Raw genomic sequence first — 21,233 nt, forward strand, 5'->3', positions numbered from 1 at the left:
GAGTTTTCCTTCTCTCAGATGAGCTGCCTTCCCAGGCTGATGAGTCCCATCTACCCAGTGGCTGTTTAGTGGCCTCTTACAACAAGTACAGCGAAACTGAGGGCCTATTCTTATCCCCAGCCCGCAGGGGATTATCCCAGCTATAGGGTGATAAATTTTTGCCAAGTAATCAAGCTTAAGTTATCCCCTCACCTTATCTCCAAGGTCGATCAGAGGGCAGAGCTTTTCAGCTTTGTCCTGTCCTGAGTTTCATTTCAAGCAGTTGCATTTCAAGGCAGGCACCTCTTGATCATTAGAAGCAATTCAGAGATCATTAGAGGGCTGTTAATTTCTATGGTAACTTCCCTGGGAAATTCCAGCCAAAGTTAACCTTTTATTCTTCTCATTCCATTTTGCAAATACTGCTGCAGCCTGGTTCCCTTTTGCAAATGCTTACATTTGGCAGAGGCCTGTTTTTTTAAACACCAGATGGGATCCTCATTTCCATTTGAAACAAAGTTCCAGGCTACAATTCAGTGCACCATTACTTAAGATTAACACCCATGGAAAGCAGTGGGTCTACTTCTGAGTAAAAAGGGCTGCAGCTATGTGCAGCTGCACTCGCTCATCTCTGGGCTGTGAATTGAATTGCATGCTCCCTGTTATGTGTTATGGGTTGTATGTTATACGTAGAGCTTAACACACCAGACACCTTAAAGGTGGATTTGATTAATGTTCTCCTGCAGTGGTTCCCAACCTTTTTCACTTGCATACTCCTTGGCAGCCCATTTCCATGAATTGTACCCCTCATATTAGCTAAATGTTTGTAATTAATCTTAATATAAGCCCTCATCTCCTCCATATGAAAACCCATGCTTCAGTGTATTCATCACAGTATTTTCTCTTTTTATCTGTCTGAAGAACAGAAGACTCTGCCTTTGCACTGTTTGGCACCAGAGTGTGCTGAGAAATTCTGGGTGATTGATCACTTTCCATATTATGTTTCAGCTTTTTTACTGTGCTGGTTTTCAATCACTGGTTCATACATGAATTGATGACCAAAAACTAGCTATTGGTGGGGCTTTCACAGCCAACCAGCTACCTCCCTTTCTACCTTGCTGGCCCTGCAAGGCATTCTGGAGCACTACCTGCCTTTTTCTGCCATTATTTCATTCTTTTTCAAGTACCCTTAAAGGTCCTGTTGAGTGCCCCTTCGGTTACATGAACTCCAGGTTGGAAACCACTGTTTTACTGATATGTTGTTTATAGTGCACTTACTCTGATAGTGTTTACAAAAAAGTGGTGAAGACCAGAATTTTAAAAGAACAAAAGTGTATCTTATGATCTTTTACTATGCTTTTAATAAATTAGAGACAGTACAGTTCTTAGGTAACAATTACTGGTAGGTTATTTTTCAGGATCTGGCCTTGGGTAAAATCAGACAAAACTATAGTCAGACACCCCCTAAGTTTAACCCCCGACTTATCTAAAGGTCATAGAAAATTCCATGATTTTGGCTCAAAACTTGCCATTGACTTATCTATGAGATTAACTTATAGGCGAGTGTCTGTGGTGTTTGGCTCTTTCCTGTTGTTCCTGAATGGATGCTTTCCTACCTTTTCACACCAAATGAGCAACTGACCATTATTGTCTTGCAGTGTAGAAACAATTTTCTACAGCTTCTGTTAAAACTTGATGCTGTAAACCTCATCCCTTCCTTTAACCATGTCAGTTAGACATCAATCTCTTGTTCCTTGATCAGGCTTTTTGTGAAGAAGCACACGTGAAATAACAGTTCCTCAGAGTACAGACAGTGTCATGCTTTGACCAGTGAACATCTGTAAACTGTTTCTGCATATTTAGAATTAAGAAGCTTTGTTGATTCTTAAAAATTAAATGGGTAGATGGCATGAAAAGCTGAGACCTGCCACCACTGGCCTGTCCCCATTTATCTATCCATACTCACCAGAGTGTGTGTGCATGTGCATGAAGGACAGAAACAGCTAAAGATGAAATTTATACATTTGAATAATAGTATATTTTTTACAAAGGCATCTTATTTTGAGGTTTGAAACAAGGATAAATCTCTCTACTATCACTGTGAATTCATTGTTAATTCCACCATGATTCATTACACTCCATTGCAGAAAGTTGCATCTAATTTAGGTGTGGAATTTGCATAAATCCAATCCTACTTTGTATGTTTTCTGGAAAAATCCAAGAGCCTGTTGCTGTCATATGTTTTTTACATGGGACATTAGTAATCCATGCTCACTAATCTAGGCACCTCCTAAATATTTGCTTTGGCAACAATCTAGATTGATTTCTTTATGGTTCACATCATAAGGTTTGTTTGCCAGCACCTAGATTTAATGATGTTTCTAATATTTGCTGAATGCTTTTCAGTGTTTCTCATCTTTAAGATGTGACCACTAGAAATAAACAGGACTTAGGAGCAGTGCTTTTACCATGTCTGAAGATAGCAATAGACCTAGCACTGTCACTTCATGCTCAGGTGCCATCTGTGGCACACACAGCCCAGCTGCTGCCAAAGCTATAACTACCTGGTCAGAGGTAGCCCCACATTTATCCTTGACCTGAAAACTTATCAAATACTGTGACCTTGAATCCTTCTCAGAAATTAGTGCAAGGTTCTGGTCACTAGCTGTTATTAGCTAGATCACCCATTTTAAACCACTGTGTTTAAAAGCCAAGTTAGAGAGGCTGTGAAGGGCAAGGAAGCTTCTTTCCGTAAATGGAAGTCTTGCCCTAATGAGGAGAATAAAAAGGAACATAAACTGTGGCAAAAGAAATGTAAGAAGGTGATACGGGAGGCCAAGAGAGACTATAAGGAACGCATGGCCAGCAACATTAAGGGGAATAATAAAAGCTTCTTCAAATATGTTAGAAGCAGGAAACCCGCCAGAGAAGCGGTTGGCCCTCTGGATGGTGAGGGAGGGAAAGGGGAGATAAAAGGAGACTTAGAGATGGCATTGAAATTAAATGAGTTCTTTGCATCTGTCTTCACGGCAGAAGACCTCGGGCAGATACCGATGCCCGAACGGCCCCTCCTGATTGAGGAGTTGTCAGATAGAGGTTAAAAGAGAAGATGTTTCAGACCTCATTGATAAATTAAAGATCAATAAGTCACCGGGCCCTGATGGCATTCACCCAAGAGTTATTAAGGAATTGAAGAATGAAGTTGCAGATCTCTTGACTAAAATATGCAACTTGTCCCTCAAAACGCCCACAGTGCCAGAGGATTGGAGGATAGCAAATGTCACGCCTATTTTTAAAAAGGGAAAGAGGGGGGACCCGGGAAACTATAGGCCGGTCAGCCTAACATCCATACCGGGTAAGATGGTGGAATGCCTCATCAAAGATAGGATCTCAAAACACATAGACGAACAGGCCTTGCTGAGGGAGAGTCAGCATGGCTTCTGTAAGGGTAAGTCTTGCCTCACGAACCTTATAGAATTCTTTGAAAAGGTCAACAGGCATGTGGATGCGGGAGAACCTGTGGACATTATATATCTGGACTTTCAGAAGGCGTTTGACATGGTCCCTCACCAAAGGCTACAGAAAAAACTCCACAGTCAGGGAATTAGAGGTCAGGTCCTCTCGTGGATTGAGAACTGGTTGGAGGCCAGGAAGCAGAGAATGGGTGTCAATGGGCAATTTTCACAATGGAGAGAGGTGAAAAGCGGTGTGCCCCAAGGATCTGTCCTGGGACCGGTGCTTTTCAACCTCTTCATAAATGACCTGGAGACAGGGTTGAGCAGTGAAGTGGCTAAGTTTGCAGACAACACCAAACTTTTCCGAGTGGTGAAGACCAGAAGTGATTGTGAGGAGCTCCAGAAGGATGTCTCCAGACTGGCAGAATGGGCAGCAAAATGGCAGATGCGCTTCAATGTCAGTAAGTGTAAAGTCATGCACATTGGGGCAAAAAATCAAAACTTTAGATATAGGCTGATGGGTTCTGAGCTGTCTGTGACAGATCAGGAGAGAGATCTTGGGGTGGTGGTGGACAGGTCGATGAAAGTGTCGACCCAGTGTGCGGCGGCAGTGAAGAAGGCCAATTCTATGCTTGGAATCATTAGGAAGGGTATTGAGAACAAAACGGCTAGAATTATAATGCTGTTGTACAAATCGATGGTAAGGCCACACCTGGAGTATTGTGTCCAGTTCTGGTCGCCGCATCTCAAAAAAGACATAGTGGAAATGGAAAAGGTGCAAAAGAGAGCGACTAAGATGATTACGGGGCTGGGGCACCTTCCTTATGAGGAAAGGCTACGGTGTTTGGGCCTCTTCAGCCTAGAAAAGAGACGCCTGAGGGGGGACATGATTGAGACATACAAAATTATGCAGGGGATGGACAGAGTGGATAGGGAGATGCTCTTTACACTCTCACATAATACCAGAACCAGGGGACATCCACTAAAATTGAGTGTTGGGCGGGTTAGGACAGACAAAAGAAAATATTTCTTTACTCAGCGTGTGGTTGGTCTGTGGAACTCCTTGCCACAGGATGTGGTGCTGGCGTCTAGCCTAGACACCTTTAAAAGGGGATTGGACGAGTTTCTGGAGGAAAAATCCATTATGGGGTACAAGCCATGATGTGTATGCGCAACCTCCTGATTTTAGAAATGGGTTATGTCACAATGCCAGATGCAAGGGAGGGCACCAGGATGAGGTCTCTTGTTATCTGGTGTGCTCCCTGGGGCATTTGATGGGCTGCTGTGAGATACAGGAAGCTGGACTAGATGGGCCTATGGCCTGATCCAGTGGGGCTGTTCTTATGTTCTTATGTTCTTATGTGCTGTGGCACATTGGTCCACAGGTGTGCCACAGGAATTTAGGGGAAGGTCATTTATTAGTTGGGCCAATGGGGATGTGAGCAGCTGGCAGCATGGTGTGCCTTGGTTGTTATCAAAAACCTGATGGTGTGCCTTGACAATTTTAGTGCCTTGTCAATGTGCTATGAGATGAAAGGGGATGAAAATTGCTAAGCTAGATGGAACATATCTTGCCTTTGCTGAACTGCTAAACTAGCTACTGAATCATTTCTAGCACAAGTCTTAGTACAGGTTGTTATCAATAAAGCCCTAAATAGCTTAGAATTCTATTTAAAGTCAATTAAAAGGAAAAAAGTCATTTAACAATAGCCTCATTAATGTAAGAAAGGACAGCCGGCTGACAATCCATCAATCATTCTCTCTCCAGGCACAAGGCAAACCCCTCCCTTCCCCCTGAGCACATGAAATAAAGATAATCACTTTGCATTCTTTCCCAGCACTGTACTCTGGGTGAAGGGAGGGGTCACTGACTCAGAGTGAAGCCTTTCTATGTGTCTGGAGAGAGATTGATTGATGGATTATCTGCCTAATGACTCTGTCTTATATCACAAAGGTCAGCAAGGCTGTTTTTAAATTACCTAGTGAAGGGATATTGTTTTTTAAATGGATTTGCTTTAATGTGATTTTTGCCATCCACATGAGTTCTGGGATCAGAACCCTTATGAATACTGAGACTCAACCTGTAGTTGTTTTCAGGTATTGTTGAATGCCTCCATGTCACCCACTGTATATTTGTTTTTATTCTAAATACTATGCTGCCCTGGGAATCTTGCACTGAAGGGCAGTTTATAAATACAAAAAGCAAACAAATAATTGATAACTCTGATTATACAAACCTTTTCAGTACAGATAGTAAATGTATTGTGTACTAATATTGAGATGGCTATATAGCAAATCTGGGTTCTTGTTTTCTAAATTTTTGAAAACAGAAAACAGAATGCGTGGTTAGAACTTGGATTCCAGAAGAGTGAGAGACTTGCAGACTAAAGTAGTAGTCAGTATACTTTATTATAACTGTTTTAAAGCACATAATAGCCATAAATCACATTGTGTTAATTCCTTGTTAGACAATATACATACATTTGTAGTATTATCTCCTTACCATTATTTAACATTATTATATTTAACTTGGCAGGCTTTAGACTATAAGCAATAAAGATTTTCTGTTTCCATAACTAGATTGTTCCCAATCTGTTAAAATACTGATGCAAACCCAACCTTCAGTATCTGATCAGTTGGAACGCATCTTGACAGTTCTATCTAAAGTAGTGTTACTGACTTCTTGTCCATGTCCAAACATCATTCAGAGTGCTAGTTTAAACTTTAAGCCTCATTTAGATTGGAATCCAGGTATTTAATAAAGAACCAGCTCCCATTTCAACATGTCCATCTTTTATAATATCAGGCCTTTCCCTGGGTGTTGCCTCCTTAGGAAAGGAGGTGTGGTGGCATCTGAACTTTGGAATGTTCTTCCAGGGTTGCTCACCAGATACCCAATTTCATGAGTCTGAGGCACATATTGATTTGCCTGGGCAAATAATGTTTGATGTTGCTGTTTTCTGCCTTTTTAACATTGTTGCTGCCTTTTAGATGGTATTTTTAAAAGGTATTTAAATTTCAGTTAGTATGTTAATAGAAGATTTGTAAGCTACATTGAAGTTTAAATGTAAGATGGAGTATAATTAAAATAAATGAAAAAGTGTGCATCAATGGATATATATCTACGAGGGAGCATTTGTTTACATCATAGTACAAACTTTCTTTAGTAACTATCACAAACTTGGGGTGATGAGAGGAAACACATTACTCTGTATCAAAATATTTCTTATTGCATTCATATCTGATTTGGAGTTTTAGAAAGGCCAGGAAGAAATGAATTGGTAGAAACGCAGTCTTGGAATGAGAATTATAGTTATTTAATTTTGCAATACTGGATTAATTCATATTTTTAACATACGTAGATATTTGTATTGGGCTTCTTTCTACCAGAAAAGGAGACAGTTTATAATGACATAGATCTAGCATTTGTGGCAGACAGTTTTTATCAATTCATGACAATGAAATTGTGTTGTGTTTTCATGGAAGGAGAGATTATATTTTCTTAAAAATGATTGACTGTTTTGTTGTAGAAGACTTATTTATTTGGCTCTCACTGTGAAGACTAGCAAACTTATTCAAAATCTCAGTCCATAAAAAATATGTTGACATGTAAATTGGAAGTACGATTCCATATACAGTTACCTGTAAAAATGATACTGCTATATTGTCTAGGTTGCACAACGGAATAGTTCACACAACAGATTGATTTGGCAGCATTTCACATTATGTAGATGTCATACAGTAAACATTTTACTTACATAAAGCTAAAAAGTACTTTTGTCATTATGCTTACATTGTTATTAATGCATTTCATAATGCATTCTTAGAATGGATTGATATTTTAAGTCATACAAATCATGTAACTTTGAAGGCATACTACTCACTGAAAAGGCATGATGAAGATACCATACATGACATTCTTCCAGGGGTAAGATTAGATTTGTTGTATCTAATGGTCCAATCCTACCCAGCACAGGAGCAGCAGCGCTAAATGGCTACTCCTGGATCCTGTACTGGATCCAAGCAGGTCAGAGGCCTCCTCGTAGTAAGAGAACCTTACTCAGTGGAGCTTCTCAAGTCTGCGCCAGCTATTTCACTTTTGAGCCTGACATGAGGGATAGGATTCTGCAGAGGAGGCCTCTGCCAGTCCCACCCATGTCCTCAGATTGAGCCCTCCCCCACCCTGCCCACCCGGAAACACCTCCCACCACAATCCCCATGCCTCCACACCTCTCTTCACTTACCTGTTAGCCACCTCCCCCGAACTGTTTGTGTTAGATTAGTAAGAAAGAGCCATCAACTAAATAATCCCTTTATGCAACCAAAAACAGTTGTTCCTATCAATAAGGACATAAGAAGAGCTCCACTGGATCAGGCCAAAGGCACATCTAGTCCAGCTTCCTGTATCTCACAGTAGCCCACCAAATGCCCCAGGGAACACATAAGACAACAGGCACAACCTGCGTCCTGGTACCCTCCCCTGCATCTGACAATCAGAGGCAGCTTGCCTCTAAAACCAAGAGCTTGCACATACCTACTATGACTTGTAACCAGTAATGAACTTCTCCAGAAATTTGTCTAATCCCCTCTTAAAGGCATCCAGGCAAGATGCCATAACTACTACTTGTGGCAAAGAGTTCCACAAACTAATTACACGCTGGGTAAAGAAATATTTTCTTCTGTCTTTCCTAACTCTCCCAACACTGTCTTTCCTAACTCTCCCACAGCTTATGTGGATGTCCCCTGGTTCTGATGTTATGCGAGAGGAAAAGAGTGTCTCTCTCTCACTCGATCCATCCCCTGCATGATTTTGTATGTCTCAATCATGTCCCCCCTCAGGCGCCTGTTTTCTAGACTGAAGATGCCCAAACGCTGTAGCCTCTTCTCATAGAGAAAGTGCCCCAGCCTTGTTATCATTTTTGTTGCTCTCTTTTGCACCTTTTCCATCTCCACTATATCCTTTTTGAAATGTGGCGACCAGAACTGGACGCAATACTCCAGGTGTGGCCTAACCATCAATTTGTACAATGGCATTACAATATTAGCTATCTTATTCTCAATGCCTTTCCTAATGATCCCAAGCATGGAATTAGCCTTCTTTACTGCTGCCGCGCATTGGATCGACACTTTCATCAAGCTGTCCACCACCACCCCAAGATCTCTTTCCTGATCTGTCACAGACAACTCAGAACCCATTAGCCTATATGTGACGTTTTGATTTTTTGCCCCAATGTGCATGACTTTACACTTACTGACATTGAAACGCATCTGCATTTTGCTGCCCAGTCTCCCAGTTTGGAGAGATCCTTCTGGAGCTCTTCACAATCTCTTCTGGTCCTCACCACTCAGAAAAGTTTGATGTCATCTGCAAACTTGGCCACCTTGCTGCTTAGCCCCGCCTCCAGGTCGTTTATGAAGAGGTTGAAAAGCACAGATCCCTGGACAGATCCTTGGGGCACACCGCTTTTCACCTCCCTCCATTGTGAAAACTGGCCACTGATACCCACTCTCTGCTTCCTGGACCTCAACCAGTTTCTAATCCAGGAGAGGACCTGTCCTCTAATTCCCTGACTATGGAGCTTCCTAAGCAGCCTTTGGTGAAGGACCGTGTCAAACACCTTCTGAAAGTCCAGATATGTAATATCCACGGGTTCTCCTGCATCCACATGCCTGTTGACCTTTTCAAAGAATTCTAAAAGGTTCGCGAGGCAAGACTTACCCTTACAGCAGCCATGCTGATTCTCCCTCAGCAAGGTTTTGTTTATCTATGTGTTTTAAGATTTCAATCAACTTTCATTAGAATCATTTACTAACAAATTCATAGAATAAGAATATATGTAGTATTCTACATATATAGATGTAGAATATTATACTTATTCTCTTTACAGGAAGATAGGGGGAAGAGAGTCATCTCTCTACTTACAAAGCTTTAAGCTGCTAAGTATGATCTTAATGTATGTGGAACTGAGCACTGTCCTGGAATCTGCACAGTAGGCCAGATATGTTAACATGTGGGGAGGGGGAGCTGAATAGTTTTATTTTTTTTTCCAGACGCTCCCTTGAGGAATGCAGAGAGAGGATCTCCTGAAATAGCAGTTTTCCATGAGGGCTTATAATGGTTATAAAGATTATAGGATAAGTGCTTTAACATTTATGAGAATCTTACTAAAGTAATTTTGTGGTGGATTTTCAGAACTAAAGGAATTGTGGTGAATTTGCCTATACTGGCCTTGACAGATTTTTTTGAGGGGAATAGCCTTGACAAATAGCTATTCGGTTGAAAGCCCATAGACACTAATATTTTGGCAGGATCAACTACCAAAAAAATAAAAAAGGTTCCTGTCCCCGCCAAAAGAAATAACAAAGAGAACTCTGAAAATTCCAGATCAACAACCTTTATTACTGTACTGCAGAACCATAAAACAAAGCAGGCTAGGCAGACATTGCATCCAATGTCTGGTTGGAAAGGTTTGCCAAGAAACCAGGGTGGTTGATGAAAATCAGGAATTTTCAGGATATGGTCCTGTTCCTATAAATATTCACAGAATCCATATTCAAGATCTCAAGAGTGTGCATCATATTCAGTCTGATGCTGAACATGTTTATATCAATGCAAGCTTTATAGGTTTCAGTGGGACAATTCTTTGGAGGACTTTTACCTGTTTAAAGCAGTCTTAGGCTCCAATGTTAATATGCATGTTTACCTGGGAGTAAATCCCATTGAACTCTAGGATTGCGCTGTTTGATTACTCATATGAAATTGTATTGATTGATGATCATAGGTTACAGCCATGACAGGTATGTGCAACCTCCTGATTTTAGAAGTAGGCCACCTTAGAAGGCCAGATGCAATGGAGGACCCCAGGATAAAGGTCTCTTGATGTCTTGTGGTCCCTGAGGTGATGAACTGTGAGATACAGGAAGCTGGACTAGATGAGCCTTAGGCCTGATCCAACGGGGTTTTTCTTATGACATTAGTATGTGAATAACACACTACAGGTGGGGGTTTGGTATCTGCAGATTTTCTATTCACAGATCTGGCTTAGCACAGGTCCCTCGGACCCATGTCAAGCCAGACTTAGCCCAACGTGAACCCTCCAAAGGCAACAGGAGCTCTGGAGGCTGAATTGGGGCCCGCTGTACAGTCAGATAAGTAAGTATGCACTGACCTGCCTTGACCAGTGTGGGGGTTCAGGGAGTGCAGGGGGAGGGTGGAATGGCTGCATTCCTAGGCAGGGATGGACAGACCCTTGGTTGGGCTGGACCTGAGAGGGTGGTGGTGCCAGGATCTGGGACTTAGGCTGAATCCTATTACCCCCCCCCCAAGCAGTCCAGCCTAGCATTGGGCTGCTCAGACCTGTACCACCTAAGAGGTGGTGCAGATCCAAGTAGCCCCATTATTGCTGCTGCTGCATGACACGGGGTAAGGGGAAGTTATTCCCCTTGCCCTATATTCCTCTGCAGCCAGCCCCAATGCTGCGCTGGATACAGCACAGGCCAGCCGACCTGCCTGTTTCAGTGCAGGATAAGATTGGGCTGCCCATGATACAATATACAAACTAATACCTTTCAAAGATGATGAATTTTATTAGCATTTAAGTCATATGGAGAAACATGTGTTTGGCACTGCAATAGACATTGTTCAGAAAATGTTTCAGATGCTAAAAACGTGCTGTGCTTGATTTGCTCCTGAACACATATCTGCTTTGGCTATTTTTCTCTACTAGATGCCACCTCAGTATGGGCAGCAAGGTGTAACTGGCTACTGCCAACAGCCATATTACAACCAGCAGCCACAACCTCAGCATCTGCCACCCCAGGCTCAGTATCTGTCGCAGGCCCAGCAGAGGTACCAGACGCAGCAGGTAAGCCACTGCCTATTTACCATATTGACAAACTGTCTACTTGTAATTTAAGAAAATTGATCAAAGATAACATAGTGATGTTACAGCATTTCTTGGATTTTTCCCCAAGATGCATTTCTTTGCATTTACCACCTTTGTTGTCTTGCACACATAACAGGATGCAGGGGTGAAGTCAGGGGTTAGCATCACTGGGCAACTAGCAAAGGCCCAAGGCCTGTGAAAGGTTCACTGCTGATCTCAGAGACCATCTCTATACCCACAACCTTAGTGTGGTGGTGGTATAGCTGCTCTGTTGGGGCTTCCCCCTCCCAGGGCGAAGGGGGCTCTCTAATGCGACCCTGACCTTGTCAGAATTAAAACTACATTTCCTGACCTTTTCTATTTCTAGGAAAAAAATTATTGTTGTCTCTTTATCATATACATAATTTAAGCATTATTGAAATACTTGTTTGGTATTCACCTATTTTTATAGGTGCACAATGGATTATATATTTTTGTTAAGTATTTTATTTATTAATTACAGATAGAGGTGAGGAAAATGAGTTAGACTTTGGGCAGGTACTACACAGGTTACACATAAGGTAATGGCCCTAGATTACAACATGCATTATTCAAAAAAAAAAAAAAGGAAAAGCAATCAAATGAATGAAAAAAACACAATAATCTTCAATATTAAAGCTATCATGTTTGCCATTATAAAAATTTAAATTTATCTCAACACTCAATATTGTTTAACTAAAATTATCTATCCAGTCATAAAAAGGCTTCTAATATTTTCTTACTCTACCTAAATCTCTCTCTTTCATTCTTTCTGTTAAAACTTCCATTTCTGCTATTTAATAAATTTTGTCTCTTAAATTTTCTCTGGCATGTCAGTAGATTTCCAATTTTGCGCGAACAGTATTCTTGCTGCTGTAACCATATGTACAATAAGGTATTTTCTATATTGGTCTTTCATTTCTGATATCACATTTAGGAGGAATATTTCTGGTTTGAATGGTAATACACAATTCAATATCACAACAATTTATGTATCATTTTCCAGTATTTCTTTGCTTTTTCACATGTCCACCACATATGATAAAAGGTTCCTTCAACCTCTTTACATTTCCAACACTTATTTGATGACCCAGAATACATTTTTGCTAATTTCTGTGGAGTTAAATACCATCTATAAAACATTTTATATAAATGCTCTTTAAAAGACACTGCTTTAGTTATCTTAATATTTATATTCCAAATTTGTTTCCGTTCGTCCATCAATATATTATATCCAAAATTTTTTGTCCAGCACACCGTTGCATCTTTAACTATTTCATCCTCCATTCTTATCTCCAGGAGAAAATTGTACATTTTTAAAATATATTTCCCCCCATCAATCAAAAATATTTTATCAAAACTTATATCTTCATAAAAACCTATTTTTTGGTCTTCTCGTAATCTTGTTCTTATTTGCATTTCATTCCACCAGTCCAATTTTATTCCTTTCTCTTCTAACTTGGGGGATAGCCTGGTAGGCACTGTGAGGTGGGACTGGTATTTTGATTTTCATCCAATATGTGTGTTGAATAAGCTGTAAGGCAGTGGTTCTAAAACTTGTAGCAACCAGACTCACTTTTTAGAAAGATAATTTGTCAGGACCTAACATCATCAAGCAGGAAAACTTTTAACAATCCTAGACTGCAATCTTACCCACAGTTACTCAGGAGTAAGTCCCATTTACTATCATTGTTGAAAGAATATATAGAGTAGCCTGTTAAACTACAGATCTGTAACATTTCCCCAATGCAGTCACATGCCATGGTAGCATCAAGTCTAATATGTTAAGAATAAAATATTGAAATTGAAATGGAGACCCACCTAGTGGGACTCGACCCACAGTTTGAGAAACACTGCTTTAAGGTGCTCAAGTGTGGACTTAGGTCAGTCTCTAGGGCAGTGGTTCTCACACATTTAGCACCAGGACCTACTTTTTAGAATGAGAATCTGTCAGGATCCACCAGAAGTGATGTCATGACTGAATGTGACATTATCAAGCAGGAAAATTTTTAACAATCCTGGACTGCAATCCTACGCACACTTATCCAGGAGTAAGTATCATTGACTATCATTATTAAAAGAATGTACAGAGTAGCTTGTTAAAAGTACAGGTCTTTAACATTTCCCCAAATGCAGTCACATACCATGGTAGCATCAAGTCTAATATATTAAAAATAAAATATTGAAATGAATGGGAACCCACCTGAATTGGCTTGCGACCCACCTAGTGGGTCCCGACTCACAGTTTGAGAAACATTGCTCTAGGGGAATATAGTTCATAATTGTGGAAGAACCACCAGAAATGCCTGACTTTGAACACTTAGGGTGCAGTCCTGAAGCGCCCTTGGGCTAGCGCAAGTCTCTTGGAGGTGTCATAATGCACGTTTGTGCCTCCATTCGAGTTGAGGAGGCCAGTGCAAGGATGTGAACCAGCCTCCCCGTACCACTGAGGGCCCCAGGACAGGTGAATTTGCTCAGGCTTTTCCAGGCTGGTGCGAAGCTCTGGGGAGCATGGGGAGAGTGGTGGGAGGGTGGGCGGAGCCAGGATCTGGCACTTATGCCAGATCCTAGCCCTGTTCCCAGGCAGCCTGAGGCAGCTTTGGGCTGCTCAGATTTGTGCCTCCTCTATAGGTGGTACAGATCCAAGTAGTTCCATTGGGGCTGCTGTGGTGTTACCCAGGGTAAGTGAAATTTTTTTCCCTTGCCTTGGGCTGGCCCATAGTCATTGTTTTAAGTTGTACTTTAGTAGAACACTTACAAGACAGTTGTGGCATATTTGAGAGACTGCTATGGAATTTAAAGAAAGTGATGTTCTCTAGTGATGTTCTCTAAAGCAGAGAATAAGCAATTTCAGTTTATATAGTTTAGCAATTGAAATTTATATATAGTGCTGACATCACAGTGGCACACAACCATGCATATATGTATGTAACCCTCTGGGGACTGATGGGAATGGAAAGAGGGGGAAAAAAGTAATATACTTAATTCTGCATTGAAGATTAGATGTTCTAAAAAGGGAATTTTCCAACTAGTTACTATTCTGTGGTTATATCCAATTATGCTATCCAGACCAAGCATTTATTTTAATGGATGTTTTAATATGATCATGACAGAATTTCTATGTTCAGCCAAAAGGAAAAAAAAAAAAGTAAATCTTGTTTATAAAATAGCTAAGTTCAGGAGAGGTGAAAGGGTGGCTCAGTATGCTAGCGTTAAATTATGCAAACAAGAAGAATGCTGTATTGGAGACATCTTAGTCCAGGTTTGTGTGTTGGTAGGCTAAGTTCCAAATATAGTTCCTCGAATAACCGCAGCCTAAAGGGCTGTCTCAAAAAAGAAGCAATAAGAGAGGGAAAACCGAAACCAAAATGTAATTAGTATCCTTTTGCATTGTAGCAAAACTGAACAGCTAATGACCTTGTGTCAGCAAAAGATTTGTAAAACATTTTTGTATTTATGTCATTTACCTGGTGGGCCCTGCTGAAGAACAATATTTGATTTTGACAAAAATAGAATTAAAAAGTAATGCCAGTGGTCCTGTTGCCATTTCTAAAAATACTACAATGTTTAAGAGAGAACATCTCAGTCATGAAGGAACAGCAGTTAAGATCATTTTGTGTAGGATGCTCTGTTAAATCCCCCCCCCCAACTCTTAAACCCATATCTGTAACCTTAAGGCCTAACAAGTAAGTGGAATGTTATTGCTGTCTGCTGAACAGAAAGCATTTTCGGTGTCAGAAAACATGTATGATTATGTGAAAGATGTTCAGATAATTGTTGAGAATCTGCAGTTGTGTTGGAATATGGAGCTTACTCTGTCAGAGATGTGCTAGCCAAGGGGTATCTCTAGGAATGGTTGCTTGGTGGAAAGCTATAAAGAGTTTCAACACCTGTGATTCTTACATAATGAAAGGGGTTGGGTTTCGATGTTGCTCATTACCCATGTTGAAGACCGCTTATTGGATAGTCCGCATTGGAAGCAATGTTTTCTGTGTTAATATACTTGAGTTACATACTGAAATTACTATATCATATGGGGAAAGCATATGAAACTGTCCTACAATTATTAGTCTAGACTAGTATTGTCTATCCTGATCGATTATTTCCAAGGTTTGAGAATTTTTCCCCAGTCCAACCCAAGATCCTTATAGCTTGATGTTGCTAATTGTAAGGTGCACTTCCATAGTAGTTTGTTGTTTTGATTATAGAGACAGAATCTTTATTATGTATAAACAAGCTCTCTGTCTTTCTGTCAGTGGGTTGTGTCAGAGTTAATATTTGTGGGTTATTTGTTGACCTAAAAGTTAGTTGACTCAGTGCCAGAAATGGCTGGAGGAAGAACCCCAAAACAATTCATAAGAATGTTATAGGTGAAAGTGTTAAAGCCTGGGTAAAACCACTTAGTGAAGTCTTCCTAAATTGGGACTATACTGCAACCTAATATGCGAAAGTATGAAAGAAGAGGGAGCCTGAAATTACCCAGACATGCTGAAGTTGTTTAACAGCCCAGTCCAATGCTAGGGAACCGTCAGTGTTTACCCCAGCAATGACTGTTGCGAAAGTGCCATAAGGAACTTTGCTGCTGGTGAACAATGAGCAGTGCCAGCGGAGAGGCCAGCGCCCATTGATGCTGAGCTTCTGTGCCAGTGGGTCACTGAAGAGGTGTATAGAGCAGTGTGTTGTCCATGGTGGTATCCCGCCTTCCCCCCCCCAGGTGGTCTGAGGCTAAGGGATGTGGCAGGCGGGGTGCGGCTCACCTACCCCTTGTATGCGATTTTTCACTTGTTAGACTCCCTTGTTACACCACAAGGGGTCAGCATTCAAAGTCCACATTTTAACAGGAGTTTCGGTGAGGTTGGGTGTCACGACCCTGTTGTGAGCCTGAAAGTCTGGTAAGGCTTCTTGTTGGCATCTGGAAACCCTCCTGTGGGTTGGGTCCACTGCCCAGGTGCTGCCACCTACTGTCAGGGTCTCTTCTGTCTTGGACCCCTTGCCTCATGTGGAAGGGGTTTGCAGGGTTATTGCACCACTCTCCTCGGTGCAACAGGCAGCTCCCCAGAGGTCTGGCCCCCTCCTGCCTTCCCCTGCCTCTGTAGGGCAATGTTCCAGGTAGAGTAGCGGATTCCGCCCCTGCAAGGTAACAGACAGGCTGAATAAAGGTACTGGGGAAGCCATAGCTTCCCCTGGCAATCCTCCAGGAGCTGAGCCCAGCAGCCAGCCCAGTTGGTCCCGACCCTTCCAACCATATGTCTGGCCTGAGCTCTCATGAGAATTCAGGCCCTACTCCCCGGGAGACCTCCTGCCTGAGGGATGAATTCAGGTAGTACTTGTTTGGTTCCCCTCCTCCGGAGGACCCTCCTGCTCCCGAGTAGCCTCTTGCTCCTGAGGAGGCCAGTGTGGTCAGGGCTGAGCCCTGGCGAAAAGCAGTCAGTGTCCCTACCAGATGGCAGGGAGGCATTTTGGAGTGAGGAGAGGCGGGGACCCATAAGGGCTGCAGGGGCGCTACACAGTGTTAGGAACCAATGTTCCCCTTTCCCCAAGGAGACTTCTAGCTGCTTCTCTGGCCTTGCAGGTTATAGCAGCATCCATTTCAGTACTGCTCGACCATGTGGAATCAAATGAGCATAGGTCGAGCCCTAAATTCAGGTTAAATAGATGCATGTAGATATGAGATGGGGGGAAATGTGAGAGGCAGAGGTCAGTGTGACAGTCATCTCAGTATGGATTGTTTTCTCATGATAATAAAAAAACAAGCATTTGTTTATGCCTATATACTGATAACATGGTGGGAATTCTTTAGTGTTGCTCAGATTTATTGCAGCTAACAGTTTCATTGATTTTTGTATATTGCTATATAGAGAAATTACTGCGGATATGCACATTGTATGGTGAAAATGTGTGAAATACATCTGAGATAAACTGTGTTATTGGTATGCATTAGAAAGTTATATTTTTGACAGTAAAATATAACCCTGAGTTACTGACGGACTCATTTTTATTTATGTAAAGATAATTTCAGGTACTGGCTTTTGGTGGATCACTTTTGCATAGATATTTTTGTCAACTTTGGAAATGTAAATTTCTAGGTAGAAGAGAAATGAAGTAATCCTCTCCCACACACTATTATATGCAAATATATAAATGTGGATAAACTCTTGAAGGTCTGGATGTTTAAGGGCCCATCAAATTTTCCAGTGCCAGTGCAGCTGTGCCAATGGGGCATGCACTGCATCTTGTGGTGGGGCAGTAGTCACAGAGGCCCCTTAAGGTATGGGAACATTTGCTCTCTTACCTTGGGGCTGCAATGCGGATGCACCAGTGCTTGAAAACTGGATAGGATTGGGCCCTAAGTTGCTGATTTAAATGACTCTGAATAACAAAAATTGTACAAAAATTATTTAAATTTGTATTTATGGTTTCTTTGAATTCAGGGTAAAGAACATTCGTAGCATGCAATTGGTATTTGGGAGAAAACTATACATTTTGTTTCCTTATAACACAAATCACAAAACGAATGATAAATTTAACTATATATATAGTTTATAAATATAAAATTTATATTTATAAAATATTTTAAAAATAAATATTTTATAAATACTATATAAAACTGTACACACACACACACACACACACACACACACACACACACACACACAAAATAATGATTAAGTATTGTGAAATACTTTTCTTCATTCTGAAAGTTGCAGAAATGAGCTTGCAGTTTTGAACTGAAATATGTACTCCTGAGGTTATTATGCAAAGTGACCGATGGTATTTTTAGCAATCATTTCTTTGCAAGTCTATATATAGTTTACCTAGTTTTGTGAATACTGTACTGTATATCTATGCTTATGGCAAGTGGGCACACAGTTCTGAACTTTAGGATCAAAATGTGCAATTATAAAACTAGCAGGTCAACTTTCAGGTATAAACTGAAATAGGGAAAAGTGTGTTTCAAATAACATCATGCTAAAATGACTAATATTTTTGAAGTAATAGCAAGCAATAATCCAATTATTAGTGCATTCTCTTAAAGGAGAATTGATACCATTTTCATGCTCCAGTCAGGTATTTTTCAATATGTATTTAGGGAACTCTGAAACAGAAACTGGCTTTTCAGTCTGGTTTACAGACTGAAATTAGGTCAGACTTACCACAGAGTATGTTGGGCATTGCATGCAATATGCACAGTGGCCTACAATTTTGAAACCATTAGAAAACTGCTTACTGCCCGTTTGAGTTCTTTACATACATGTAATTCAGAGCAATGAGATGCAGAGCTGTATTCTATATTTGGTGTGTTGCAAGGCTCTAAATCAGTTATTTTCAACCTTTGTTATCTAATGGCACACTGACAAGTATTAAAAAATGCTCAAGGCACACCAATTGACAAGGCCCACCGTGCTGCCAGTGGGGGGCTCACATCCCCCAATGGACCTACTAATAAATGATCTCCCAATTTCTCACGGAACACCTGTGGACCATTTGTGGTACACCAGTGTGCCGCGGCACACTGGTTGAAAATGGCTCCTCTAAACCCTTAGGACTCCTAACTGCTTATGAACTGCCTGCATCTTACATGATGGTTCTGAGGTTAGCATGTAAAACCAAAATTGCATGTAGTCTAAGCCCCTGTAAAGCCAACAAATATGTACTATCTCTTTAAAAACTAAAAGCACAGTATGAGAGACACATGGCAACTGAGGGAACAGCCACTTTATTCTCCCATTTCAGGCTCATTCAGGGGTGTAAACAGTGTAAGTGGAATGGTAGGCAGAATCACCTGCACTATTTCAACTATTGTTTTTCTCTTTTGGGGGGGGGGGAACATGCTGAGAACATATTCTTGAATTTGTGTAAGTCTATCACATCTGATAGCAATCTGATCAGCAATCTACATCAGGGCTGGTTGAACCCTGGCCTGGGGGCCAGATCCAGGGTTTGGTAGCATCCTTCTGTGTGGTGAGCAGACCTTTCCGTTCCACCTTGGCACTGTGGAAAGTCCTTGTTTGGGGGACAGGGACGCTCTTAGCAGTCGCAACTGCTTGAACATCCCATTGCGTGGCCTTCTGGGATGCCGGGCAGACGTTACGACTGCCCAGAGAATCCTTGTCCCCCGAACAAGAGGGACTTTGACGGTGCTGATATGAAATGGAAAGAAGTGGTCCAAACAGGGACCGCTTTTCCATTTTGCAGCGGTGGCATGTTTGGCCACTGCTGATCTACATTATGACAACACTTTTTCTGCCCTCATGCATTTGTGTTCAAAACCCAAGATCTTTATCCTTTATTCACAGCCCAATCCTGAGCTGCCTGGGGCGCGCAGCTGCAGCGGCGCTGAGAACGGCTGCCGCCGCATCCTGTGTGCTTCAGCCTGCCACGACCAAAAGGTCGGCAGTAAAGTAAAGACATTCATGTAGGACTACCCCGGACCTGCCTCCCCGCTCCCTCCCCTGGCACGCTTCCCGCCTGCCCTCTCTCCGCCCTCTGCCTGCCTCCCCTCTCCCTGGAACGCCTCCTCCCCGCCCCTGCTTACCGTGCCACAACTCAGCAGTCCATGAGATCGCCAAGCATCGGAGGACAGGCGCCTGCCCGGCACTAGCCCAGCGCTGGCCAGCGCTTGGCTAGCACAGGTGCTGGCCCAGCAGTAAGCCTCACAGGCGTTCCTTATGGCACGTTTGCGACAGTGTGCTCTGGAGGAAAGCCGGAGCACCAAGCTCAGGGTTGGGCTCTTAGTCTGTTACAAGAATGTAGGAAAATTTAAACTTCCCATAAACATGATTCCAAAATCATCACAGTACCTTTTACTTATGTAGTCACTAGTTTGCATTAGCGTAGAAATGCTTATTATAGAAATGAGATTCTATAACATCTTCACTGGGGCACAAAGTCAACCAGCATCTGAGTAGCAAAGTGGAAGGTCTCTCCATTGTGCCTAGCTACTGACTACATTTCTGAGTCCACTTAAGAGCAAACATTAAAAAAGATAGTGTTGTGTATAAAAGTAAATGTTAGGACAACCTGACCCATGTCTCAATCTCTTGGCAAGTTTGGCATTTGGGGTGGGGGAAGATGAGGAAAGTCTTTGGGCACAAAGAAGCATCCAGTGATAATATTCACTAAATCTCCTTCTCAAAAGCTGCTCAACACTGAACAGACCTAGAAATTGTGGAGTGTACCTCCTGTTTTCCTGTTCAAGATAAAGGCCTATCTTTAAAAGGATAAAAGGAAATACTGTATGAGTGAGACCTTTGTGGAGCTGTCAAAATTCCCTGTTTCTGGCTTTTATTATTTATTTATTGAATTTTTACTTCACCTCTCCCCCTGAAGTGCCTGTCAACCAATTAATGATGTTTGGAGAATATCACAGTGGGTTTCAGGTGGGCAGTAACTTGCAGCCATGGCTTTGTAAGGACAGAGTTTGTGAGTCAGTGATATGGAGGGGGGGGAGTAACTGAGGCAGGTGGAGCAGGGCATTCCCCCTGACTTTATTTGTAAGTTGTTCTTTGCTACTCTCCCATCTAATGGTAATATGCATTTAGATTAAGGACATGTGAAAAGTTTCCAGTTATTTCCATGGATGTTTTCACATTGTTGGAAGACAGCATCAGATGTTTGGGACATGTATGAGCAAATGCTGATAGGCAACTGTCACAATGGCAGAGTGTTCTCAATTATTAGTTTACAGCAAGGCACTATTTGTGGCATGGCTGCACAGTAGTGGTTTAGAAACCCGTTACTACTTCTCAGTAGCTGCAAATGGTTGGCAACCTTCAGTCTCGAAAGACTATGGTATAAGCCTATAGCACCTGGTATTCCCAGGCAGTCTCCCATGCAAGTACTAACCAGGCCTGATGCTGCTTAGCTTCCAAGATCAGACAAGATCAGGCATGTG

General features: G+C 41.8%; 1 protein-coding gene across 8 annotated transcripts in view; it reads left to right on the plus strand.

Annotated features, from left to right (window-relative positions):
- The window catches only part of ARID1B (AT-rich interaction domain 1B), a 505,408-nt gene that overhangs the window by 85,179 nt on the left and 398,996 nt on the right, over positions 1 to 21,233 (plus strand). For all 8 annotated transcript variants that reach the window (XM_066615941.1, XM_066615976.1, XM_066615949.1 and 5 more), the window contains exon 3: positions 11,162 to 11,299. In XM_066615941.1, coding sequence (XP_066472038.1) covers positions 11,162 to 11,299 — 138 coding nt within the window. The remainder of the gene's footprint in view (positions 1 to 11,161; positions 11,300 to 21,233) is intronic.

This window comes from Tiliqua scincoides, chromosome 1 (genome assembly GCF_035046505.1).
Source record: "Tiliqua scincoides isolate rTilSci1 chromosome 1, rTilSci1.hap2, whole genome shotgun sequence".
Taxonomy (NCBI): Eukaryota; Metazoa; Chordata; class Lepidosauria; order Squamata; family Scincidae; genus Tiliqua; species Tiliqua scincoides.